Raw genomic sequence first — 27,463 nt, 5'->3', positions numbered from 1 at the left:
CTGTCAGGAAACCTATGTTCTCTGTTGCTGCCAAAAGAATGACTGTTTTTTAAATCAGTAAATCCCGTATGATTCATGAAGGAAACAAGAGGGATAAAGCGCAATTAGTAGTCGTGCAATTTTCCATCGTCCATTTCCATCCGTCTTGCCTTATTTCCTCTGCTGTATTTTAGTAGAACAACACATATAGGCCTGTAGTCACATGTATCTTAGCCATGTATCATGTATCTTAGGCTGTGTGTTTGCAAAGTCCACATTTAATTTATTTATTTATTTTCGTGGCCAGGTAACTTGATAAATGTGTTACTAATCAGTGAGACGGTGGAAAAAAAGCAGGAAAGACATGTAACATATTTTCTCTCAGGCCAAATACAATTGCCAATTTTTGTTGATCTTGTATCGAATAATGTGTGTTTTTATGTGGGTGTGTTTTTGTGTTTATCCCTATTTTGTGTTTGTTGGAATGTTGGAATGGTATGTTTCTTTTGTTCTATGTCTGGTGAGATCAGTGTGCCCTTCCTCTACCTGTGTGTGATTTCCTCTTACCAAGGATAGATTGCCTCTGACCGGGCCAGGAGGGGCCCAGACCCGGGGGCCCAAGGGCTCAGAGGGTGCTGAAATCCAAACCTCTGCATTAATATCCCGATATCTTTGCTACTACATTATTCATTAACCACCCCTGGTGTCTCGACGGGGCCTCAGTCAAATAACAAAGGTTAAGTTATGTGACATGTCTAATAGGGCCCCTCAATAATATTATTATTAACAGGTGTCACCTGACAAAAGGCACATTTAGCTGGTTGAATCTGTGTGGGGCACACACCCACAGGGGGGCCCTTTTCCAGTCTGTGCCCAGGGGCCCACTGGCTCATAATCCAACATATACAGTATATGTTACATTATGTGTCCCACATACTAAGCATATTTGTAATCACATATAGCTTAACATATTAGTAATTCATGAATAGTTTTATTCTAAATCAGTGGTCTCAAACTCGAGGCCCGTGGGCCACATGTGGCCCTCCAATTGATTTCAAGTGGCCCTCCAAATGATATCAAGTAATAAGGAGTCATTTCGTGTTTTTATGTGAAATTCTCCAATCCAATCCATCTTCTACCACTCTATCATACACATGAGGGTGAAGGGTGCTGTGCCAATCCCAGGTGACATAGAGCGATACGACAGTTTGCCAGTCCATCACACATTTTACTAAGGTTCCCCTAACTTTAGTTTTTGGTTGCACATTTGGTTCCCGGAACATTGCTTTGTTACAACCTTCATACAACCTTTAGCGAACATTCTCTTTTGGTTCCCACAACGTTACTTTGTCACAACCTTTACACAACCTTTATAAAATGTTCTCTTTTGGAACCAAGAACGTTCCCCTCAAGTTATTTTGTCACAACCTTCATACAACCTTTAGAGAACATTCTCTTTTGGTTCCCAGAATGTTAGTTTGTCACACCTTCATACAGAAGGTTCCCCTAACGTTACTCTGCACAGTCAGGTCATTTGAGTTTGAGACCCCTCAGGGGTCACCCCTGGTCTAAATGATTGGAGTTGTGGATGAAGAGACTGTGATGTGAGGTCAACGTAGGTCAACAACTATAAATGTATCCTGAACGACTGCATCACATGCATTAAAAATCAGTCTTCATCAGGTTTATCAGTCAAAGCTGTACATTAATAAAAAAGTCAAATACTGTAAATTGCATGAAAAAACGTGATAAAATGATTAGACTGACACAGTGGATGTTTTCTGTGAAGTGTGTGTCACCCAGCCTCCCTCCTCCCTCCCTCCCTCCCTCCTCCCTCTCTTTGTCCCTCCTCGCGTCGGTGCGGCTCTCTCTCTCTCTCTCTCCATCTCACCGCGTATCCTGCTCCCGAGCACCAACAGGATGATCTGCCGCCGCACCGTCACCGACAACCTTCACCTCACTTTCACACTCACTTAACCCTTCACTCGGACCTCCACGCCACCCCCATGCTTTGCCCTCCTCCTGAGATGCACAACTGGGCCACGATTTCCCGGAGAATATCTTCACCTTGCGTCGCTCCTCGCTGATAAGAGAGCATGCCCGACACGGGGACGACGGCAGCGGCGGCCGCCAGCGGTGGGACGACCACCGCCGCCGACGGCCCCGAGAGCAACCGGCACCGACACCGAGCGCTGCCGGGAGACGCGGAGAGGCCGGAGCCGCAAAGCTCCTCCGGTGTGCTGGGTGAGTGAAAGCGCCTCTTTCCCCTGTGACAGCTGTGGTTTAGGGAAGAAAAGGGCAGGTGGATGTGATGCACAGAAAGCGCCACACAGCAGCAGCAGCTCGTGGCACCGTTCCGTTCTTTTGTCTCCACGCGGAGGAACTGCGTCCCGAAATCACGAGTTGACCAGACCACGGGCCTGTAAATAACGAGTCTGACTTGTGCAGCATGTCCGCATGGAGGCGGCTTTTTAAAAATGACTGAGGTTAAATTCTTCCTGTTTGAAGATGGCTATGTTATATCACATCATCAGTGTCTGCTTTGACCTTACTCACAGTTATTGTACATCAGGGATTGGACAATATATGCGATATTATTGCGCATCGTGGTAAACATTGGGGATTTTTGGTATCGATATTATTATTATTAATATTATTATTATTATTATTATTATATGTTAATAGTCATTCTTGGAGATATATATGTTTACATTTCTATGTTTACTATTGCTACTATAATATTGTGAATCCCAATGATTTTCAGGAATAATCATAACATTAAATATTTATGCATGGTCCCATGCATATTGTATGTTTGTGTACCTCCTGTTATCACAAGCAGACAGTGTTTTTATGGACAGTCACTAGTAAATTGTTTTACAGTGTTATGTGTGAGACGCAGGAATTTCTAAACTAATGGAGCCTGACTTAGACTTAAACTACAGGCTGTTGCTGTCTGCCTTCACTTTACTGCCTCAGTAGCAGCTGCCATGCTATTGGTTAACAGGGCAGGTGTGTGTTTTTGCCATTTTGATGTTGGTTGTAAGCTGTAAAAGCAGCCCCTCTCATAATAATATACACATACTTAGTTCCCTTGGGTTAACTGCGTTTTTATTTAAGGGCTGTCCCTGTATTATTCTGAAAGAAGACTTCATTTTAACAGCACAAACATGCTTTCTGTTAACCTTCCATGACACCATAGTGGATTCGAAGAGGCCATAGTTGTCACATTGGAAGAATTGTGTGAGGTTATTTTCGGAGCATATCACAATATTAGCCTGGGTGCAGAGCCTCAGCTGCCGAGCCAGGGTTGTTTTCCTGAGTGTGTGCTGCACAGACGGCTCCTGTGCCGCCTGCATGTACTGCTGCAAAGTGATGCAGTGGGCTGTCAGCAGCGCTTATCCACACTTGGACGAGGTAACCTGAGCAGGCTGCAGCTGACTGGAAGAGAAGCCTGATGTCATCATGTTGAGAGGGTGGCACCCGGTTCAGGTCCTTGGGCCTTGGGTCAGCAAAGTGAAGACTGGATCTAGTTCAGTCTCACTCGTGCCTGTTACTCTTGGGAGTTGGCATCTCAACCCGCAACTGTAGAAGAAAACAAACATCTACACCATACTAACTACCAACGATTTTGAGTAAATATCTAATCGTGATTATTTTGACAGGAATTGCGGCTGCGATATGATTTGCTCAATCAGAGGGAATGGTCATTTTTACATTGTTAGTCTCATTTTCATTCGAAAAACATATTTAAATTGATTACTGTGTGATATTTGAGCAGATCTGTGAGAAACAAGGACACCCTCTTCAGTCTGTAGAATAAGATGTGTGAAGTTCGAGACAGTAATTCATCTAAAATGATAATTTGACACACATTTTGGCTTAAACAAATATTGCGCCTCCAGCAATTTCAAAATTGCCGTAGGCTGCATTGCCTTATATTGTCTTTTAATGCAATGTAAAAACATATTGATCTGTATATTCAGTATTCAGTATTCAGTATTATTTTGGCCCAGTTTAACCACATGCCATGTAGACATTTGACAATGAGGACCTTTGGTATCTTTTACTAAATGATACAAAAGGTTTCGTAGAAATAAAACATGTTTGTTTTATTCAAATCAGTCAAGTAATGTTTGGGTATCAGGGCTGAATGCTGTATTGACTGTAGTCTTTTTGGACTTTCTGTGACATGAACAGGTTTCAGAGACTGCTGTAGCCCCAGGGGAGGAGATGAATTCATGCTGCATTGTTAAAATACAGAAGTTAAAAAACCTATGTAAACATATGCACTTGCAGGATGACCTGCAGGTGTTCACTGCAAAATGGATCTCAGACAGACGAGTGGATAGTGTAACTTTCACTTCTGGCAACCTCAGTGCAGTCTTACATGTACTGTACAGTGAATGTGTGGATTACAACCTATAACAACATGTTATAAGAGCAGAGCTACCGCTTGTCTTTATATGTATATTTGCATGGGTCATGAGAGGGAAGAATTGAGTTTGAGGATGTCAGTGAGATTACCATGTTATCACATAACTGTTCCGTCCCACGTGTCGGTGTCATTCAGCAGACGCAGCAGTAAGTCAGGGTTACTTCACCGTGCAGTGTAGGTTTTGGTTGCAGCTTGTTAGGATTTTCTTCACTCGGGGATTTGGTGCTCGATGGTCTTCATGCTTCCACCATATTCTCCTAAATCCCTCAGCAGTAGACTGGCATGACTTTGATCCTCTCAGCCGCCTTCCTGTATAACTCCAGCACACACAAGACAGCATTTCAAAGATTAATTAAGCGCCCATCATTAGAGAAAGAATGTAAAACTCTCACCAATTAGTTTGCGTTCCCTCTGAGGCCAGTGTTGATAGGATTCCTTTGAAATCAGGTCATGTAATTTGTATTTGCCCCATCAGACAGCGCAGAGGATTAGGATTGAGGACATTTGTCAGGATATATGGAATACATGATGATGATGGACTGCAGCTTCTGTCTCCATTATTCTGTAAAGCTTATTTGAAGTTATACTCCCTTATATGTGTTCACCACAATAGCTCTTAATTGCTGTATGCAAATACATCAACAGTTAAGTACTCAAAAGAGATATAATAGGTTTTAAGCTTATTATCTGATACAGAATATGCGGAGTACAGACGAGTCAGTATAAATTTTGCATTTAAATCTACAGTGCGTGACCTTTGGTGATTTTTGTGGGTGCAGAAGTTAGTATTCTCCCTATGTTTGGTGTTCAGGAACAGAAATGATGTTATATTATTTGTATGCTGCCTCCTTCATCTGTCCAGACCTGACCGAGGGAGCGTTTGTGTGTACTGTATAAATAAGACCTGGGGTCAAGAAGCATTTATCCTGTCAAACTGCTGAACGGCCTGTTTTCAATAGACGTTTGGTTTGAATTCAGTCATACTGCAACTGTTTTTGCAGCCGTCTCACTTTATTGGCACGTCGTTGCTGTCGCTTCCATTGGTCTGACAAATAACTTCCTGTGTGCAGAATGTCATTAGGCAACACAAGGATCTAAACCCCGCCATACTGAGAAACACAGAGATAGTCGTGTGGAGCTGATAGGCCTCATCGGCATTGTGTGAACTCAGTGGTTTGACATTTTGTTTCCTGTATATTCATAAGTTACACACTACCGTTTTAAAGTCAGTCTAAAACTATAGATGGAGAACCCCTTTTCACCCCTGAAAATGCAATATCTGCGCTAACACAAAACAGTGGTGAGATTTGAAGGATCCACTTCTTGGGAAAATGTATTCAGCAGGGATCTGCAGTCTTAGCCAGGGCGCTTCTCTCATCGCTCTCACTGCCTCTCAACGACGGGTCGAATACCTCAGCTTTAGTCAGATTCAGTGTCACGCAGGTTGCTTTAAATACAGCAGTGTAAGGCAAATCAGTGATGGGAGGGAAATTCCTATAAGAGGAGCTGCATTCACAAAAAAGCTGGAAAAAAACATGTCTTCCCATGGCTCTGTAAATGAAGGAGCTGATGAATGTAATACAGAAGGATATAATGACAGAGGCTTGTCGTGCATAATGACTCTCCAGATATCTTTGCCTACCTCGTTCATTGCATGCTCCACTGAGATATAGTTCCTGTTCTCCTTTTCGTCTTCCCTTCTAGAGTGAGTGCTGAGCTGCACATTAGCTGCATTAGCGTTTGATGAAAACTGCCTTAATGTGGGGTGACCTTGCCGTCTGTAATAGTGGAGCTGCTCTGCTTACCTCACCTGATCGGTCAAACACACAAATGGTCAGCTAGCTTTTTGTCCTCCGATCAAGCAGAAGACTAGGTTATAACAATGTAACAACACTTCCAATTTTTACAAACAGCTGGCTTTAAATTTGAGCTCATTATTGTGAAGTGGGTGCTGGTCAGACAGTGGTAAACACTGCAGTTAGTGTTGCAATCATTTTTCATTGATTTTCTACTCATAATGTTTGTCTGGTCGGTTTCACAGTCTGATGGTGGACATAGTGACGCTATCTACTCCCTCTACCGTCTAATATTGTTTTTTTTTTAAGGACGTATTGATCCCATATTCCTGAACACTGTTGACACCAACGTATGTGTCGATCACTGAACGACACATCCATTTAGGTACAATTTCTTCTTCGATGCCATCCATCATTTAGGCATTGTGGAGAGTTGACAGAGTCATTTTTGTTGTGCTACCAAAATACCTGGCCTGATGATATGTTACGTAACACGGATCTCAGTTATTTGTGTTTGCTGATATTAATCAGGGTTAAAGATCTCAGAGTTGCCATCATGGAGTTAGGCTTAACTATTCCTTGTATCAATAAAATACATTTAAATAAACAGAGGTGCACGCTCGCATATGACCATTCAGTGAGGCGAGTGAGGCCTTGTTCTTGCTTTCTTGGTTTTCCACATGTAGAGATGATCCCATGGACCACCGGCAGACTCCTCCAGGGGGCATCCGTCTGTAATTATGCAGCTGTGAAGAAACATATATCCACGCAACCATTAAATCTAATATAAGCTGATGTTGTAGATTAACCATCTGTTTTACAAGTGGTGATTCACTCTGCTTAGATTCACTCACGTTTTTAGTGGTTTTAATCTTAGCACCGATGATGCCTCTTTGCCTCAAGTCAACCATCTTCCAAATCCCCACTCGTGCCCCCTGGAAGTTTACGCTTGCCCATTTAGAGCCATGAAGATGATCAAACTGTGAGCAGAAATGATGATGCACACTGTGGGGCTTAAAGCACTCTGAGTGCAAACAGAGAGCGAGGGAGAGAGGTTTCCTGGTGTTTGCTGTCTCCTGCCTTGTGTTGAGAGGCAGAAATATGTCACACAGACCATAACACGGCATAAAAGCAGAGTCAGTAACAAACCTCTACTAGTCTGTAAGTGATATTGCATTTCTGAAAAAAACACAGGCTTGAAGTGCATTTGGTGACTTTGTCCTGTATGTTCTTTGACTGCACTGGCGAGGCCTGGATTTGATTTCTTTTTTCCCTGCCTTTGTTAGTTGCTAAGGAAAGCCATGAGAACTTACAATGACCATGGAGAAGAATGCTGTTTTTAGCCCCAGTCATTGGGAATTGCTCCACATTAGCCACTCTGCTGTCTCCAGAGAAGACCATGGAAGTGTACTGTACAACACATGAGCTAATAGCTGGGCATATTATCCACATCAGTGTGATAATATGAGCCAGTAAATGATAAGCAGGGGAGTTTTAAACCAACATTCATCCGTAATGAAGGTCTTTCTCCTCCCCAGCTTTATTGTTTTGCTCTTAATTCCCTCCTTTGGTTTGTTTTGTTCAACCACTACGCTTTAAATGTGTTCGCTACGTAGAGAAATCAATCAGCCTCATCATCTTCTCCTCATTACCCTTTGTAGCAGGCTGAATGTCAACGTTAAGCCTTAGCAGAAAGCGGCATAATCTGTTTGTTCAAAGTAATGCAGATTCAGAAAATGCTGCAGTGCTCCAGGGATTTTGCTGATGATGGGTTTATAAGTCAGGAGTCTCTGCCATATCGCTTTTTCTGTGGGAGCTAATTTTTGTCCTCTTTGTGCTGTATGGCTGTGTTTTGTTTTGTGTGGTAATAGTGTAGGGTATATGTATATATACACACATACACATATACACATTGAAATTTGTACAGTACAGAGTGGAGCTCCACCCTTCACAGTCAGCTGACTGGGCGACAGAAAACTGTGCGTCTGTCTATTCTCTTACAAAGCTTGACGTCTCTTGTTGAGACAAACAGCCACGAAGTTGCCAGCAGCAGCAGTGTGAGGCAGCACAGATGTAGCAAGAAATCTTTTTAAAAACCCTTCTAAAGTCCACATCTTCACAACACATACTCACATATGGCACAGAAAGGATGTGTCCTCTACAGCGTCACGCATCATTTTTGTGAGCTGGTATTAAACCAGGACTCAGTGTTCTGTAATACCCATGCTGCATCTTTTACACCTGCTCATGTCTCTTGGCAGTGTCATGAGAAGGTTGTGGTTGCATTATGGTGTGTGACAGTTTTTCTGCTGAAGCCTGATGAAACGGGTTTCCTGCCCTGCTCTAATGTTCATATTTGCCTTTGAGAAGTAAACAAATCAGGTTTTGTGTTTTCCTTCTGATCAGTGTTTATTGAAGCTATATAGTCAAGGACTTGTGGAACTGTGGTCACCTCACTAAGTAACTAAAAGATTTCTGTACTAGTTGGAGATGAACCAGTATACTATATTTCAGTAAAAACATCCTGGACTTCTTTGCTATTTGTGCTTGAGAATATCAGTGTAACCGTCTTTCCTACCATCCCACTCCAGAGTTAAATAAATCCAGAAGAAATGAAGGGTTGATCTCCGTAAGCTTCTTTTTGAAAGGCTTTAGAAATCAAAGTCATTCATTCATGTCTTCCTCTGCTTTTCATCGATTGAGAAAGGTAACGGGGCGGTGTAGTATAATCACCGGTTCCTCTGGGCGTTGATCAGACTCCCCCATATTTCCTGTGGAGGAGTAGGCTATCATGATGCACTGTAAATGAAGTAGTCTATAGCCATCAGACGGAATAATTCACTGCTACACTGTCTTTTCACTAAATCTCATCTCCTATAATTTCTGCCTCAATTGCTCTTGTGCCCAACTTCATTTAGGATTTGAGTAGAAACACTCCGTTTGCCTGAATGCGGCAGGGTTTTCTCCGAAATTCTGCCAACTGGCATTTGTAAAACTCTCCTAAATATCATCCTTTCGACTTCTCAGTGTGAAAGCAGACAAGTGTTTTCTCCCAGAATGTCAGTTTTTAGTTTGAGGTTTTTTTTTTGGCCAAATTCCTACACATTTCCTTTCTGGAATTGTACAGTGTGACACTGCAGTGACCTTAAAGCTGCTCAACACAACACAGACATGTTTACATCATTGCTGTTTGTAATTCATGTGTCTTTGTTGTGTGCATTCATCAGAGGAGTCTTTCTCCACTGTGGCAGTTGCTCCTCAACAAGGAGGTCTGTTTACTCCACAAAGGCTGCTATTCACTCCGCTATATTCATCATTCCCACTGGCTTATTCATAATTTGTAATCTCCTCATCCCAAACCACACACGATAAAGCTGAATTCAGGCAGTTAGATAACCAGCCTGTGGTTGCCGCCTGTGGGAGTAGTTTGCATCGACCAAAAGGATTCAGCACTGACTTCCAGTCATGATTATTACCTGACTCAGTAGTATACAGCATCATTATCCTCGTTGAACCCCAGATTTGTTGCACACATGGCAGATTCTGCATCCTCGTAGCTCACCCAAAGTTAAACAGCTAACTAAGAATGAAGCACCCAGTAGCCTTTCATGGGGAAAGAATACAATGGAAAAAACAAGGGACGCTTGTTTTACGTATTAAGTGATGTAAAAGGTGATGGAAAGGTGAGCTGGAAGAAGAGAAAAGTGATATTTCTATTATTCTGCTGTGTGAGCACTGTGGTGCTTTCCTTCCGACGCGGTCATTCCTCTTGGCGTTCAGCCACGGGTGGCTCTGATGTCGTGCACTATCTTTGTTATTTTGAAGCCAAGGACAAATCGCTATTATCTTCCCAGCGCCTGGTCGAGAGGAAACAAAAACTCTGACTCCTACCAGCATCGACATGTTCATCCCAGTTTGTCACAAAGGAGGATCTGAGACCTTCTTCCTCCGTCTCCTGGAAAAAAAAGCATGTGATCACATACAGGTTATCTTATCACATTTTTTATCCAGACTGAAACTTTTTTTTTGTCATGATTTGTACAAACATTCGTGACCCCCAGAGACTGAATGTGAGAGATGAAATGTTCATGATTTATAGGGTATAGACATTTATGCCCGCTCACTGTGGACTTGGTCTTAATTCCTCTTTCCTTTACTGTACTATAAAGAATAATTTAGTGCTTCCCTACATCCCTGATAATTTGGATAAATGCCACTCAGCAGTTTTTACTCTTGGCTGGAGAAATACGTTTTGCTAATGAGAAGCATGTCTGATCGCAATACAGCCTTGAATCCTCCCAGTTGCTTTTGAAATAATATGACACAGCTAATTGGGGATATTCATTTAAAAGTGTTCTCTCGTTTTTGTGCTGATGGAACGCTGGTTAACTGCACCATTAACCTCTATACAGCAAGGTTAAAATGGGCTTTTTAGATTGGATATGTTAACGTGTACATGTGCATGTAACAGCGTAGAATCAGACCACCTGCAGCACGGCTGTGAAAGACGTTCAACTGTCATCTCCTATGCTTATAATAGCAAGAAAATTGAAATCCTGATTATTTCAAATGATAACTCATTGACTTTGAACTTGAAACAAATGGAATTTATTGCACGTAAAAAAAGAGGGGAATTTTGAAAGAAGACTTTTGAATTCACCTTAAAATAGCTATAAATGATTGTATATTATCTTTACTTTACTTTTATTATTCCACTGAATATCTGTGTTCTATTACCAGGTGACGAGCGGGACAGGAAGTCAGACACCGTTACAACATTAAAAGTGTTATTTGTCCAAATAAAAGCCCCCATTTTTTTGGATTATTTTGTTTTTGAAATCGTTTGGAGCCATGATTGTAATTGATTAATTGCACAGCCCTACTGTAAAGTATCCATACTAGAAATAATGTAACCAAATAATATACATACAGTATATATATATATATATACAGAAGTAGAGAAATATTCCAAAATGTAGTTTCACTCAGCAGTCCACACCCAACCTTGTCAACATCCTATGGGCTTTGTTGCACATGCACATGTCTAACTTTGCAGTCTGTTGTTGTCTTTAAAAGAAACCATACAGTTTTGTTTACCTTCAGTTCATTCAGTGGCTGTATATCCTACTGAAACCCTGGCCTTGTGCTGACCCTAGCTTTACGGTTTAGCATCCACCCTCTTCTTTCCCCAGTGAAGCATCATCATCCATAGAAACACAAAGATGGCAAATGCCTCTTGAGGAGACAGCCTGAGTGAGAGCGGAGACGAGACAGAGAGCTGAGAAAGAAATAGATAAAAAGAAATTGAAAGGAGATGGGGGGAAAAAACCACCTGGGGAGGCTTAAAGAGAGGATTTGGACGAAGGAAAGAGGCAGAAATGGTAGAGAGAAGAGAAGAAGAGAGAGGGACACTCAGGGGTCCATGCTGTGGTAAAGAGGTGCAGGCTGAGGTGAAAGAAAGCAAAGACAGACAGGAGGAGTGCTTTGCTGCAGTGGGAAGAGGAGCTGTCCTATCATCTCAAACGGATCTGTGTGTGCAGCTGCCAGTTAAAAAAAAACAGGAATGCAATGTGGAATCAGAAATGTTTGATGATTTGGTGCCTGAATGAATGAAGGCTGTGCTGCATTTTTGTAAGGTGGAGTGATGTGGATAACGTGTAGGTTAGAGCGAGCAGCAGATAGAAAGACAGAGAGAAGGAAGAACATTATGGACTAGAGGAGAGGTGGACGACACTTGATCACAGGTGGAGCTTGATCTGAAATGGTTTATATATCTGCTGCAAGATTGGATGACTCAGTATAAATACTACTGTTGTTCTCTGTATCAGAAGCACTGGAAATAAGATTTTGTTAAATGTGTGCCTGTATCTGAACCTCTGTGTTATGTGTCTTTGTTTGTACAGGAGTGAGGCCGGAAGCTGTTAAAGGGCAGCAACATTCAGTTAATGACAAAGATCATTGTAATTAAGGAAATTTGTTTTAACTTGATTAGACTCTGTGTCTCACTTGCTGGTGTAATTGTTGTAACAGGGCCGTTTCTTGAACTCAAGTAGAAATGATTCCTACCTATTTTACTGTCTGGGATCCACAACACTGCCTTTTCAAGTGTTTGTGTCGGTTTCTCTTTTTCTACGTGCTAAATGTCCTCAGCATCATGACAGTCAACCCGAATCTGCACTGCAGTCAGAGCCGTAAACATTGTCCCCTAAACAATAGTAGGTGGACATAAAGATACTATTGTTAACAGCTTGTATGGAGAAATTTGTATTAAATATACAATTTTACACAAATGTAAGTATAGTTTAATCTAAATAATCTTATTCAAGCAAAACAAAGAAATGTTTTTTTTTATCAGATACAGTGATCTTTCAACTACACCTGGAATTACAGACCACCGACACATCACTTTTCTTTTTCAGTTCTGATGTGAAGAGGTGAAATGTCTTCAGCTCAGCTCAATTAAGGCCAGTTGCCTACAGCCTCAACTACAGAAGATGACTGAGAACCTTCATAGGCATCAAACTCATGATTGAATAATTGGATGATCAAATAATTGCAGGATCCCTCTCATGTATAATAATTCATAAAGAACTACATACTCAAAATATAATGTCTTACCATTATTACAATAGGCTCTAGTGCACGGGGGGGGGGGGCGATAAATGAACTTTGTGGTGCGAGACCAGTAACATTGCACAATGCACATGATGCCGCTTTGCAGGGAGTGCACTGCAATATTAGTCCCTTGTGTAGTTCAAGGTCTTACCAATAAAAAAAAGTCTACTACACAATTGATATGTTGCGCAGTGACTGAAGCAACAGCAGGTTTGTAATAAGAGAGATGAAATGTGGAGCCCGTGTGCCTGAGTGGTCCCTGTGCTAAAACCCTGAAGCAATTACTGCCCATCATCAGCACAGTGTTTGACAGAAAAAAAGGATATACGTATTAAATAATAAAATGACTACTGCTGAGTCTCCTGGTGTTAACATGAACTTCTTAATACAGTTATACTCCGAAAACCTTCCAACCATCTACCTGACCGAGAAAAATCTTCAAAGTTGACCCAAAGATGCTCCAGGCGAGAATAAATCCTGCCCCACACTAGAGAATTTTCAAATCTGAGATTTTAAAAATGTGGGAGACCACAGACACAACGAACTTTGTAACCGATGTTCAATGTTTTAATCCTGAGAAAGCACAGACTAGATGAACTCAGGACCGCACACTTGGCATTTAATCAAACGATTCCAGGAGATTCCAGGGATTTGTGATCACACAGAAACTCATTTAACGTGACTTCAGAATAGAAACTGACATTTTGGCGTGTTGTCAGTCAGTTAATAGCTGTTGTGTGTGCGATGTTTTGTGCTGAGAAACGCAAAAAAACTGTGGATGAAGTCATGTCTGAGAAGACGGAATTAACTAATGGTGCTAAACAAAAGTACACAACATCTGTTTCCCGGTCGACTCGCTCTCAGTGGTTATAGTGGGGTTCTTCTCACGCCCCAAACGCCCTGAGACTACAGGATCATTTGATCACTGGATCTGTTCAAATCAGCCTAAAATCATAAAGCACCCAGAATTATCAGAAGGACCAAATCAGGACCGAAATCTGGCCAATTCTCCTCTAGTGTTGGGCAGACTTATGGAGCGGCCAGTTATCAAACAGAGACACACCATCACGCAGCAAAGCCACTGTGTGCATCATCAAGTCTTTCCTCAAGAGTGACCTTCATATTTGTGCTTTGCCTGAGTTTCTTAATTAATATTATGCACCCTATTAATCTCGCACTTTCTATCTCAGGCTCACACACATGCACATGCACACCTGCACAGTTACACACACACAAAATAAATATCCCGCAGAAATGCCTGAGAAAGTGACGTGGATCAGAGAAAGACACCATGATTGTTACGAGTGCCTGGCTGCTGTCTGATAAGAAGTAGCCCTCAAACAGAGTCATTCAAATGTGAAGGCCGTAGTTAAAACTGGCTTTATCTTTATGTTCTGGGCCATTACATTCTGTAGTGAAAGCCCAGAAGTTTATGCAAACTTAAAAAATGAATGGGGTCGCAGTTTTCAAAGCACGTAACGAAAAAAAGAATGAAGATATTTCTCGACTCAGGGGAAACTGAGGTTGGGAAGTAACCCTTTCAAAAATACTCCCCCTATTCTAGTAATACAAAACTGGATGCAAATCCGTGAAGTATCCCTTTACAATATCGATATTTGCCATGATGTATCGCTTATCGTATTTTGAATAAATATCTAATTGCGATAATTTGGACAGATGATTTGCGATATCAGAGGGAATGGTCATTCACTTCATTATTCTCATTTTCATTCAAAAGACATATTTAGAATGATTACTGTGTGATATTTGTGCAGATCTGTGAGAAACAAAGATGTTCTCTTCAGTCTGAGGAATAAGAAGTGTGTAGATCAAAACAATAATTAATGTAAAATGATATTTTAACACATTTTGGCTGTAACAAATGTTGCGCCTCTTGCGATTTAAATTTCTTTCGGCTGTTTTGCGATTTCGATAAAATTCCGATGAATTGTTCCGCCCCACCATGGAGGTGATGTTTGTACTGTCTGTTAGTGTGATTTTGAGCAGTATAACTCACTGAGGTCCCTTGACGGAGGTTTGCATATGAAGATGTCACAGGATGAACCTACAAAGAATAAACACCTTAGAGATTCTGAAAGTCCCTGAGAAGTGGTTTGATTGTTTAGTACAAAAAACACACTCTTACACACACAGATGAAAACCTGACAAACTGGCTTAGTCTAAACAGTGAAGCCACGTGAATTTTTGTTCATGTATAATAATAATAATAATAGCATAACACACACAAATTCAACCAGAGCACACAGTCAGTGTCTGGGCTTTTAAAATGTAAGCACTCTGGAAGTGTTAAAGGCATGAGCTGGCTCTTCCAGGACTCTGTGTTTGTGTTGCCCTCAGCAAAGAATACAGGACTCATTAGAATTGCTGCCATGTCGCAGCACTGCCTGCAGCATTTCATCCAAAGCACAGTGGAGCAGTCGGTCAGATTTCAGTATCTCGAGGTTCCACTCCTGATGAAATAATCAAGAAAAGGCCTTGCTGTGTTTTACTGTGTGACCTGCTGCGATGTTTGAGGACGTTCTTCAGAGGGGAAGAGCAGTGTGGAACCACATATTGTCGTCACAACCTGTTTGTAAGTATGGAGGAGGAATCTTTTAAATAGAAATCATACGTAGTGAGGTTCGGTAATCAGCTCCAGCATGTTTTGATTTGCCTTGACAGAAAATATCTTGTGAAAATATGATGTGATGATGGTTGAATTTCATGAAAAGGTGCAAATTGGGTGTGTCTTTCTGGGTCACAAAGAAGAGGGAATTAAATATGAATAAGGTTCATGAAACCAAAGGAAAAGAAGATGAATAAATTGTAAGTACACAGGAAAGTGACTTATCATGGAAATCAATACAAATAGGTTTTAAATGCCATTTTAATGCTGCATTGTTTTCCTCTTACTGTATGGTAATGCTTACAGGCAACCAGCTAAATGAACAAAAACAATAACATTCATTAGATTTGTGTGTGTGTGTCTGGTCATCCGGTTATACATTATTCACTCTCCTTTTAACTGTTTTGGCTCCACATTACAACTTTGTAGCTGAAAGCCGCTGCCTGCTGTGACTGGTATTTAGAGAGCGTTAGAGGGCCAGAGAACTTCTAAAAAAGCTATGTGCAGCTGAAGGCTACTGCAGAGTCGGGGGTTAATCTCTCTTGGTTTATCACTACTAATGACTCAGTAACTAAATATTAGTGTTCACAGATCGGTGACGTAGCACAGACATGAATTGCATTTGTGAGAAAAAAAAAAACTATGGCATTGGGACTTTAGTTGTGCTGCAGCTTTATGTTGCACATTTGTTGTTTATAAATAGAACACACTGGCTTATTTCTGGGAATCTCCGTCCTGCCATTTCCAGAAATCAGAGGAGACGCATTGATGTCTTTATGTGACACATGTTTATTGGTTACGCTGAACGCTGAACATGCAGACGTATAGTGTTATTTATATCATCGGGCGAGTGGCGGTGGCGATATCTCGGTTACAGCCTGCCGACGCCTTGACCTTCATGAGTATACATGTGCATTCACTTTTGTAACTCTAGGCTTTTGTCATTTTAGTTTCATGTCTTTTGCTTGGACTTATGGAGAGATGACCACTTTATCCCATGTATAAAACATAAATAGTTCTGTCTGCTCAGATGACCCACGCCTCAGTGATTGTGACTAGGGATGCAGTGATTATAGATTTTCATGGTAGAGTTTTTGTCTGATGACGCGTTGTTTTCTCAACACTAACCTGGAGTGGATTACACGTCTTTTTGGGTATTTCTGCTTAGTCGTCCGTAGTTGACTGTGCTCGGCCTGTTTGCGCCACTATATTTCAACGTTGCTGATAATGGTGTTTCTTCGAGAGCTCATTATTTTCTCAGGTGGTACTTGGTATAAAAAGTTTGAGAGAATGTTGTGCCATTAGTGTGCCAGTTGCACCTGCAGAAAAATTTCATTTTAAAGTATCATTTTCTTCCCTGTGCCACTGTTGTTCACTGTTGCACTATAATCTCCATTTTTGAGAGTGTGACCAGAAACACTCGGTGTAGCTGAGGCATTACCATTAAATAGTTGTGTTCATAATCGTGAAATTCCCTATTTGCGAGATGTATATTCTCTCCAGGCTGCTGCTGTTGCTATTATTCAGAACCCAACAAACTTGTGTCCTGGAAGACATCTAAAAACACTGGTCATAGGATCACGTTCTATGTATCAGCATCGCTGTCTTTCTGAAAAGCACTTTCAGATATGAGACTCAAGAGGGTCAGTGAAGGATGAATCAGGTGTCAGACTGAAGATAAAGTTCATTTGAGCCTGGAGACAAAATCTGTTGTTGTGTTAAAAATATATAAGTTGTCCTTGACGTAACCGTAACAATCTCAGAGGACGGATTTACACTGTAACATTACTGTGGGTCTGCAGTGGAGCTGTTTGTATGGGTTGGTGTGTGTGTGTGTGTATGTGTGTGCTCATGCATGCTGCAGTGTGTGTGTGTGTGCGTGTGTGTGTGTCTGTGTGCTTGGGAGACGATTCAGAGACTGAGGACAACGTTTGGCTTCTGGTGCTGGCAGAACAAGATGGATTACTTCTGTTAGTCTCGTGTTGTGAGGTGAAGGGGCATGACATTTAAATGTGTCGCACTGAGAAACAGGATTTAGGTAGTGTGTGTGTGTGTGTGTGTGTGTGTGTTCTTGTATTTGTGGCTTTGTGAGGACCAAACATTGTATAAACCATAAAGAGTGAGGACATTTTGGCAAAGTAAGAAAGTTTTGGCTGGTCCTCACATCTTTAAAGGGCGTTTTGGGGGTTAAGACCTGGTTTTAATGTGGGGATTAGAATTGGGTTTAGGTTAGATGTGATGGTCAAGATTAGGGTAAGGGGCTAGGGAATACATTATGTCTATGAGGGTCCACACTATGAATGAAATACAAACATTTTTTCTAACTCTAAACTTTTTCTCCTCTCTCTCTCTCTCTCTCCCTCTCTCTCTCAGATAAGTTGTTTGGAAAGCGGCTGCTGCAGGCTGGGAGACACATCATGTCTCACAAGTCTTGGATGAAAACGGTGCCCACAGAGAACTGTGACGTCCTCATGACATTTGCAGGTCAACACACACACACACACACACACACACACACACACACACACACACACACATACACACGCACACACACACAGTGAGTACCATGAAATATATACTCAGGATTGCATGAAATTATTACTTTTATTATATATACATGCCATATATATATATATATATATATATATATATATATATATATACATATATATATACACATATTGGCTTGCTAATTGTTCCCCTTTTGTTTCTTTTCTTTGAAATTTTGAGAATCTTACCACTGAAACGATCAGTGGCAAAACCTTCAAAGGTGGTATATGTAAGAACGTATTATTATGTATTATGTATGTATTACCTTCAGACATTATGTGGCCATGATGTGTCATTGAATATTAAGAAAACATATTCAACTTAATAAACTTAAATACTGGCTTCACTGATAACAATGGTGCAGCCACTCACAAACTCATTTTTAATTTATGGGCCACAAACTGTGTTTATGTCTGTTGTTTTGGTCCCACCCAATGACACAAGCTTGTAGCACTTGAAGACATGCAATGTCAGCAGAGTAAACACAGACCAGAAATGCTGAACTTTACAAACCTAAAAAGGCCTCACTACTCCTCTCAAAAACATCTCGACCAAAGGAAAAGAAAAGTAAAGGTCTGTAGTAAAGACATGTTAAAATATAGGCAAACATACTGGTTTTGCAGTAACTGTTGTTTAGAATCATAAGTTTAAACTGTCTTTGCCATTGCATAAAGATTAGGGAAGCAGGTTTGTTTGTATTTCTGAACCAGAAGAAGAAAAACAAATTCCTCTCAAGTATTGGTTTGACACTTGACCTCCAGCTGCTGCTCAGGCATAAATAGTCCAAGACTGTGGGAGGATTCAGAATCTTCTTTGTACAACGACGCAGGGCTATGTTTGAAAAATGTATTTGTTTTTCATTTCCTGTCATAGACACTACAGATGACCACACGTTGCTATGGCTACTGAATCATATCCGGCTGGGAATCCCAGAGCTCATCATCCAAATTCGACATCACAAGCACACGCGAGTCTACGCGTTCTTCATCACTGCTACATTTGAAAAGTAAGGAAATACTCACAGTTCACAAGGAGACACAGACTCAGATGACTTGTTTTGTCCAACCTGTCTAAAGAGAAACAAGCAAAGCAAATCCTTAATTCTGAACGTGTACATTTGAGAGATTTAAATGATGCATTTTTTGTTCAATAAATGAACAGTTTAGGGGAGAAAAATGTAAAACATAAAATGTTTGACATATGTCGACATTGATGGGTTAGATCCCTTGATGCATTCAAATATTTAATTGTGATGGTTCTGAATCATATTTAAGCCTGCTGAAAACACCCTACTGCACAATTTCTGCTTTTCTCCCGTGGCCTGTTACATACTGTATATATATATATATATAGTACTATTAGAAGCTACAGCCATAAGTTTCCTCCAGAGGGAACTGAATCATATAGTATGTAAGTTCCTCTAGTCGTCTGAGGTCTAGCTTTTCTTTTTTTTTTTTAGATGCTACCAATGGAGTTAAGATGTTAAAGACAAAAATATCCCTGTTGTTCTGTGCTAGTGTAAAATGGAACATTAATTTATCATGGTTTTATATATAGCTGAGGCACAGCAGTTTAGCTCAGTGAGTCATCAGTGAAGCTGCCACGATACCTGGAGTATCAGCACCACTCCTCTGCTTCTGCTGTGCTGCAGGTTATTTGAGGTCCGACAGAGAGGTAGAGTCTGGTGAGTTAGGTAAACATGCACGTACGATTACACTGATTACACTGTCCAGACAGACACTGTTTCATATTTTTGAGAAAAATCCAAGGGAAAATTGGGGATGGGCCTAGGGTCATTTAAATCTCAGGTGGCATAAATAGAAATTGGAATAAAAATACAGTATAAATACAATACTCCATATTATTTTTACTGGTATTATTATTTATTACATTCCACCATTTGCCAAAAGTTAAGTCTCACTTCCTCCTGCTGACTGTGCATCTAACTAGGAAAGACAACAGACTATTTTTTAATACAATAGAAATGGACAGATGGCCAGAAGGACAAAAGATGGTGGGAGAGACAGAGGGAGAAGGAGAGATAATTAGTGAAAGGAGGAGGAGTTAAGAGAACACGAAGGAATGAGGAAAGGTACAAAACATCACAGAGGAGGTAGAGAGTGTGCCAGTGGGTTTTTAGATGAAGGCTTAAAAAAAAAAAGTGATTCCTCTGTGACATGAGGCACACTCTGCTCTCTCTCCCTTTGTCTCCCCTTACTGAACACACACACACTCTTACACACACAAAGTGTTAAATAGGTTGACCTACATTTTGTCTGATAAGACAGATAACCCAGAAAGAAGTCCATCCTCTCACCTTGGATTATATGATAAACCCCAAAGCAGTGAGAATATCCCTTCCCTCTATTAGATAGAGAGGGTGACAACTTAAAGAGAGCGCTCAGACGTGGAGCCACTGTGTGCTGCCAGAACTGCACTGCAAATGTGCTTGGGCACTGAATCTATAAGTCTCTGAACACCTCTCCTCTCGAAATATAGAATATGCATCTTTTGGGCTGTTCATGATGCTGTGGAGAGAGCTTTCTAACCGTACCCTGTGCACATAAAAATGGACATAGACCTCTGGTGGCAAAACAATCTCCTGTTGTGAAGCCTTGAGATTGAGAAGTGTAGGTCATGGCCCAAAGAAGACATTATTAGATTTTGGTGGTGATGTGGGATTGTGTTCTCGGAGTTCTCAATATTATCTCCAACAGTATTAGCCCCTTTTCCACTGAAATTCCCCAGGAATCTTTATTACCAGGAACTTATTTACCTGGGGAAATGGTTTCCCGGTAATCTGTGTGGTTTGCGTTTCCACCACAAGTCAAAGTTCGGCAACTCAAAGTCCCGCTGGACCTCCTCCTCAGCAAATACGCTCAAAAGAACCTGGATTTTGTCATCCATCCACTTGTCATTCATCCGTTTCTTTTGCTTCATATTTTTTAAATGAATAAGTTCTTCTTTCTTCGTCTTCTTTTAAAAGACAGCTGCAAAATGTGTTCCACCAATCAGTGCTCTTTAGCACACAGCCCCGCCCCTCTAGAGTTCCTGCCTATCTGAAAAGTCCCTAATTGCGAGCATGCACTTCTTTTGGTGAAAGTTTGGGGTCAAGAGAATGTTTTTTTTTCAAAAAAGGTAAATCGGAAAATGTCTTGTGGTGGAAAAGTAGCTATTGTTCTCTCCACTACTGTTTTAAGAGAGTTTGGTAACTTGTAAAATGCGACAGGATCTGCATCAGCTGCTCTCTTCCATGTTACTGTTGTGCACACATTGTATTTGATTGCTTCTCCAAAATAAATGCCCTGTTTTTGGTGAGAGAGCGTGTTAAAGGTAGAGTTTTTTATTATTATTAATTATTGAAAATAGGAGAGTCTCATTTCCTGTGAAAACCCTCTGCAGGTAATGGCTAAGATTACAGAAACAGTTGGTTTGAACAGATAAAGGTGTTTTTTTTTCTCCAGACCAGCAGCTTTATAGTAACAGCGCTGTGCACTGAGCAGCATTTGTTGGTGATACAGAATCGTGCACCTCACATTTTGTGCTGTGACACTGATCAGCATTGTGCTGAATGTACTTCTCTGTCCTGCTCCTGCAAGTGCCTGGAGCCGCATGATGGATGGGTGTTGCAGGCCCACCAAGGCACACCTAAACTATATATACATGACATGTGAGACCGAGGCATAGAGAGGGAGGGGAGGGGAGGGGAGGGGAGGGGAGGGGAGGGGAGGGGAGGGGAGGGGAGGGGAGGGGAGGTGAGCTGTCGGCCTATAGGGAACAGAGGGTGTGGACCTGCATTATTACAAAGCCACGGCAAGGACAGAAGGAGAGGAGAAAAGGATGATGAGATGCAATGAGAGAACCCAAGGACATAAAAGGATGGAGAGGAAATGAGTACGGAACACAATGAGGAGGCGGAGGGAGGGAGATCGAGAGATGAGACATAGAGGAAGGGTTGTTGGGAAATGACATGTAAAGAGAGTCATGAGGTAAAGATCTTTAACACTATACATGATTAAATATCTGCTGGCTTGTTTCCTATTTGTGGAAATAATAACTGTCAGCTTTTTTTTTTTGGCAAACCCACTGACAGTTTATTCTATAAAATGTCTCACAGTATTAATAAAGGCGAGCATCATTTGCAGGAGTATAGTGTGACTTTGTCAACTGCTTGTGTTTGTCTAAGCAAACTGCAGACCAAAGAGACAAGGAGCAAAACCTTCGTTTTGAAAACTTGAAACGAGAGAATGTTTGGCATTTTTGCTGAGTAATAATGTAAAATAAATACATTATAAATACAAACGTTTCTACAGCCTTAATAAACCAGCATGCATTGCCTCTGTGAGTGATGACCTGAAAAAGCCTCGACTGTGGAAAAACAACACACTCACATTGTCAAATACAACTGACTAAACCACCACTATCAGTACAGCCGTCTACACTTATGACTGTCAGCTCAACACAGCAGTTTAATGCAGTTTATCCGTAGGTTACTGAACACAATCGTTGTAAAGACAAGTTCAAATGAAACACACCTGAACATCACAGCCTGAATGATTGAGATGCTGTTTCCCCTCCGTCCTGCAGTTTGTTACGAGGTGCTGAGGAGATAGGACTGAGGAAAGCTGTGAAGCCCGAGTTTGGAGGAGGAACGCGAAGCTTCTCCTGTGAGGAAGATTACATCTACGAGAACATCGAGAGCGAGTTGTGCTTTTTCACGTCACAGGTCAGAGTCAGAAACAGTTCATCATTTAAACCTGATCTCAAGGCCGTAGGTGACTCACTCTTCCTCTGGTTGTCTTGCAGGAGAGGCAGATCATCATTAAATACTGGATGGAAAATCTACGTGCCAAACATGGGGATGTGCTTCATAATATTAACTTCCTGGAGGGCCAGCCAATCAGTGAGCTGCTTCTTTTATCCGAACAGTGTTAGTAGTGACTTGGTGAGGTTTGTGTTTTAGCTTTTGCTCTCTTGGCTTCGGGTTGAAAGCCATGAGAAGACTCGGATGTTTCTCTTCAAACTCTAACTCCATCTCGTTCTGTTCTTCTGTGCAGTCCCAGAGCTACGTGCACGAGGTGTGATCCAGCAGGTGTTTCCTCTCCATGAGCAGAGGATCCTCAGTCAGCTGATGAAGTCCTGGGTGCAGGCTGTTTGTGAAAAACAACCCTTAGGTCAGTAAAGCAAAACATGAGAGCAGACACACACACACACACACACTAATAGTAGAGGTATAGTTCAGGTGCTCACTCTTACTGAAAACATGGCTATCAGCAGGGAAGCATGGTTAAAATAAGGTTTTAGTCAATTAAGACGTTTGTGTACAAAGCAACACAAACGTCTTAATTGACAAAGTCCATTGGGACACAGGAATTCTTGTTCCACTACGGTCTTTATCACTAAGTTTACATTTTGTGACTTAAATGTTTGAAATCCTTTGTTTAGATGAACTTTAGAACTGTGTAAATGTAAAACAAAAATAACTTGTGAGCTAAAAACACAGATTTTCTGTGCAGACTTTGGTGTAGGAGAATGAGTGGTTTACAAGTTTTAGTCTCCAGTCAGAAAATATTCTTTCAACTTATTATTGTAGACTTAAGCCGGCATCGATTTTGTACTGTGAGATTTTTGTTTAGTGGCTAAAATCAGGCTAAAATCACACAAATATATATAATTACCTTTTTGCCATAACGTCTTCTTGAAATGATGTTAACTTGTTCTAATGTTCCTGTTTTTGTGTCTGTAGATGATATATGTGACTACTTTGGAGTGAAGATTGCCATGTATTTTGCATGGTTGGGTTTTTACACCACTTCTATGTTGTATCCTGCTGTCATCGGCTTTGTGCTGTGGATGCTCACTGAGTCAGATCAGGTGCGGAGAAATTCTGTCACGGCCTAAAACCATTTTAATCATCGTAATCACACAATAAATAAATAACTAAATTAATTCTACCATCTCATTGTAGTCCTAATCATCTGTGTGTGTGTGTGTCTGTGTGTGTGTCTGGGGGGGTTTCAGACTAGCCGTGACATCTGCTGTGTAGTGTTTGCACTGTTCAATGTGGTGTGGGCCACTCTGTTTCTGGAGCGGTGGAAGAGGAGGGGGGCTGAGCTGGCGTACAAGTGGGGAACACTGGACACGCCATCTGAATCCCTGGAGGAACCAAGGCCTCAGTTCCGGGTGAGAACAGACTTCCGTCCTCCTGACCTCACCTCACCTCTCATCTCATTCATCAGGTTCTTTCATAGTCTCTCTCTCTCTCTCTCTCTCTCTCTGTGCAGGGAGTCAAGCGCTGCAGTCCCATAACAGGATGCGAGGAGTTCTACTATCCTCCGTGGCGGAGGCGCGTGTTCAGGTGGCTGGTCAGCCTGCCCATCTGTCTCCTCTGTCTCTGTTTTGTCTTCCTGGTCATGCTCATCTGCATCGAGCTGCAGGTCAGTCAGCTGCTTCTGTGGATGTGGCAGTCGTAGATTAGTGGGTGTGAAAAATCTATTTTGCCTACAGCATTTAGTGCCGTTAACCCTCAAAATGTTGCTTATTTTTCCAGCATAACTTTCAGTACCTGGCAGTTATTTGCATGTTAAAATAGTGTATCAACAACTTAAAATTATGAAAAATAAAAGGTTTACTAAAACACTCTAGTTGCACAAAAACATCAGATTTTGCATGTTCAATATGAAATTTGAACAGTTATAAAACATATTTAAAATAACATTGAGTCTTGTCTCAATGTGCAGAAACAATCCAAAAAATTTAACATTTCAACTCTCTCCTTTTTTTGGTGACAAAGTCGCTGACTCGCCGTCTTCCTGCAACAGCACAAGTAAAATTACCGTAATAGCTGCAACTCCTAAGCTTTCAGAAACCTTTCAGTCGTGTAGTTACGGTAATGCAAATCGGTGTTAAAGGGTTAAAGATGTATATATAGGATGGTTGCAGTGATGCAGTGAAGGTATAATTTCTTTCAGAGGTGTATAATAACACAGCGATGAGTGGAACCGTATGTGAATAAAGGAAAAATGTTGGTCAAAGAGACGAAAACACATGCTTACATGAAAAGCTGCGATTGTGTCTCTGCAGGAATTTGTGATGGGGATCAAGGAAATGCCTCGCCTGGCTCGTTTCATCCCCAAAATTATGCTAGCTATCACTGTGAGCGCATGTGATGAGGTGTACAGGAAAATTGCCTGCTGGCTCAATGACATGGGTAAGTGTCAAGCTTCCAAATGTACATGAGAGTGTACACAGAATCTCTGTAAACATTCATTTATTCTAACAGATTATACAACAGATTTTTTGGATGGTTTTGAATCTGTTGTCATTTCTGATCATTTTACAGTGTATTACACTGTCTGTGTGAGTCGTGCAGGAGACGTAACAAGAGAGTATTTATATTGTGTTTCCACAGAAAACTATAGACTCCAGAGTGCCTATGAGAAAAATCTCATTATCAAAATGGTTTTTGTGAGTGGCCTTGTATTGCATCATATCCAAAATATACAATCACATTACTGTTAAGGCTTTTGGTTTAATACATTTCTCCCCCCCTTAATAACAAGTGTTATTTCTGTCTCTTGCAGTTTCAGTTTGTAAATTCTTATCTCAGCCTTTTTTACATTGGATTCTACCTCAAAGACATGGAGCGCCTGAAAGAGGTAAGAAAGCTCCTCTCAGTCTTCTGTGTCCGTGTCACACATTTGCTCCATTACTCTCAATGTTTCCAGCCTAAGTTTCAACAATCTCCCATCCTTAAACTTTTTCATTTCTGTGCTTATCTGCACTGCTTTCTGTAACTATCCTTCCACACATTCATCCATTTGTCCATCTGTGGAAGATGCTGGTGGTGTTGTCTCTGTTAAGGAGTCTGCAGCGGCAGGTCCGGGTTAATGTCCTGCCGTCCCTCATCCTCAAGATCCACATGCATATGGTCTCTGTTCCCTGGTTCTCCAGGAAATTTCTCAGGTCCAAAGTATGAGCCTCGTTCATCCTCTGGGTGGTGAACTAGCAGCTTGCTTTGCACAAAGTATTGTGATTTGTGTTTTGATTGTCTCTGTCTCTTTCTGGCGAAGCCTTGCAAACCCAAATTGGAGTTGAAATGGTTTCTACAATGTACATTTAAACACTACGACACTATGATTGCCATATCTGGTTGTACTAGTCTATACAGTATGTGTCCTTGTGCAAGACTTGAAAAGCTCTATATAAATACAAACAGTATCAACTCTTCTTCTAATTTTAGCAAAAAAAAGATAGAGGAAATGTAGTGGAGTAAAAGTTGCTAGAAATATAAATAAAGTAAAGTACAGATATGTGAATTTTGTACTTAAGTACAGTAACAAAGTAGTTGTACTTTCTTACATTACAACTCTGCTGGGATGTGTGTTTATAGATCATATCTGCAGACCTTCTCAATGTGTTGTCGAGTCAAAGGTTATATAGATGGCAAAATCAGATTGCCTAATGGTTGTAGAGAAAAAGGATATATAACACTCTATATAGCACATTCTTATAGCCTCTATATTTAACATAGTAATGGTAAAAAAAAGTAGCCTCAAGGCTCTCTGTGTTCTAAGGGTTAACGCCGCCTCACCTGAACATAATCTGTTAAATTTTGATTTCACACAGTTCACAGCTCCGTTCTCTCACCACTTATACTTTCACACATACACTACTTATCTCCCTCAGTCTCCCACAGTCACTGTTCCTCTCTCAGCCAGAGTGCCACTTCACTGGGCTTGTCAAAAACACATTGTTTTTTTCCCCATTCATCGGATTCAGTCACTCCTTGTACCACAGTGAAATGAATGGAAAACCAAAAAGGTTTCAAAACACAACAAACATGTGTGATAATAACCAATGGGATTTAGAGAGTGAAAGTACAACGTCTCCATTTCTGTCCCAACTTTGAGTGAAAATAACATTCTGTCCATGTCCTTGAGTGCGAATCATTGCGCTTTTGTGTTTGCATCGTGTGTAATGGCATTGTTTGACTTGGAGATCATCTATCTTAGATTCAGAGACAGTTAGCATCTGTGGCTGAGCATCCTCACTGCTTGACTTTGAGTATTAAAGGATAATTCTGGTATATAATGACATGAGGTGTATTTTCAGTACTGTATATGAATGCTGGTATCACAGTAACTGCTAAGAAACACAATAACAAAGCTTTGTTGGACCAGAATAATAAGATAATCACACAGTGGTTCAGTCAGAGTCATTGCTAAATATGTAATCACTTTAAGTGTGTGCTATTGTTGTTTACCTCAAGATAAAAGGTAGAAAGGACACTAAAAAGCATAGTATATGTAAGTGTTGTTGGTCAAGGCTTAACAAAGACATATTTTTATGTGCTATTATTAGTTGTAGCATTAATATTTTGCCACAGTAAGTAAGATTTTTGCTGAGAGGCTTGAGGTGTGGCTGCTCCCATCTCTCCTTGGTTGTGATGCTGTGTTC

At 41.0% G+C, this 27,463-nt stretch overlaps 1 protein-coding gene across 2 annotated transcripts in view; it reads left to right on the top strand.

The window, feature by feature from the left end:
* Positions 1–1,835: 1,835 nt before the first annotated feature.
* The window catches only part of ano8b (anoctamin 8b), a 34,146-nt gene continuing 8,518 nt past the window's right edge, over positions 1,836–27,463 (top strand). Inside the window, exons 1-13 of one of the 2 annotated variants that reach the window (XM_058637843.1) lie at positions 1,836–2,223; positions 17,828–17,938; positions 18,878–19,010; positions 22,592–22,730; positions 22,811–22,907; positions 23,062–23,178; positions 23,751–23,878; positions 24,026–24,187; positions 24,289–24,441; positions 25,088–25,214; positions 25,416–25,471; positions 25,588–25,662; positions 25,842–25,976. In XM_058637843.1, coding sequence (XP_058493826.1) covers positions 2,076–2,223; positions 17,828–17,938; positions 18,878–19,010; positions 22,592–22,730; positions 22,811–22,907; positions 23,062–23,178; positions 23,751–23,878; positions 24,026–24,187; positions 24,289–24,441; positions 25,088–25,214; positions 25,416–25,471; positions 25,588–25,662; positions 25,842–25,976 — 1,581 coding nt within the window. In that variant the 5' untranslated portion in view covers positions 1,836–2,075. The remainder of the gene's footprint in view (positions 2,224–17,827; positions 17,939–18,877; positions 19,011–22,591; positions 22,731–22,810; positions 22,908–23,061; positions 23,179–23,750; positions 23,879–24,025; positions 24,188–24,288; positions 24,442–25,087; positions 25,215–25,415; positions 25,472–25,587; positions 25,663–25,841; positions 25,977–27,463) is intronic. The other variant, XM_058637844.1, reaches the window with a different exon arrangement.

Source organism: Solea solea, chromosome 9 (genome assembly GCF_958295425.1).
Source record: "Solea solea chromosome 9, fSolSol10.1, whole genome shotgun sequence".
Lineage (NCBI taxonomy): Eukaryota > Metazoa > Chordata > Actinopteri > Pleuronectiformes > Soleidae > Solea > Solea solea.
Note: the sequence above shows the minus strand (reverse complement) of the source record. Positions and strands in the feature narration are given on the sequence as shown.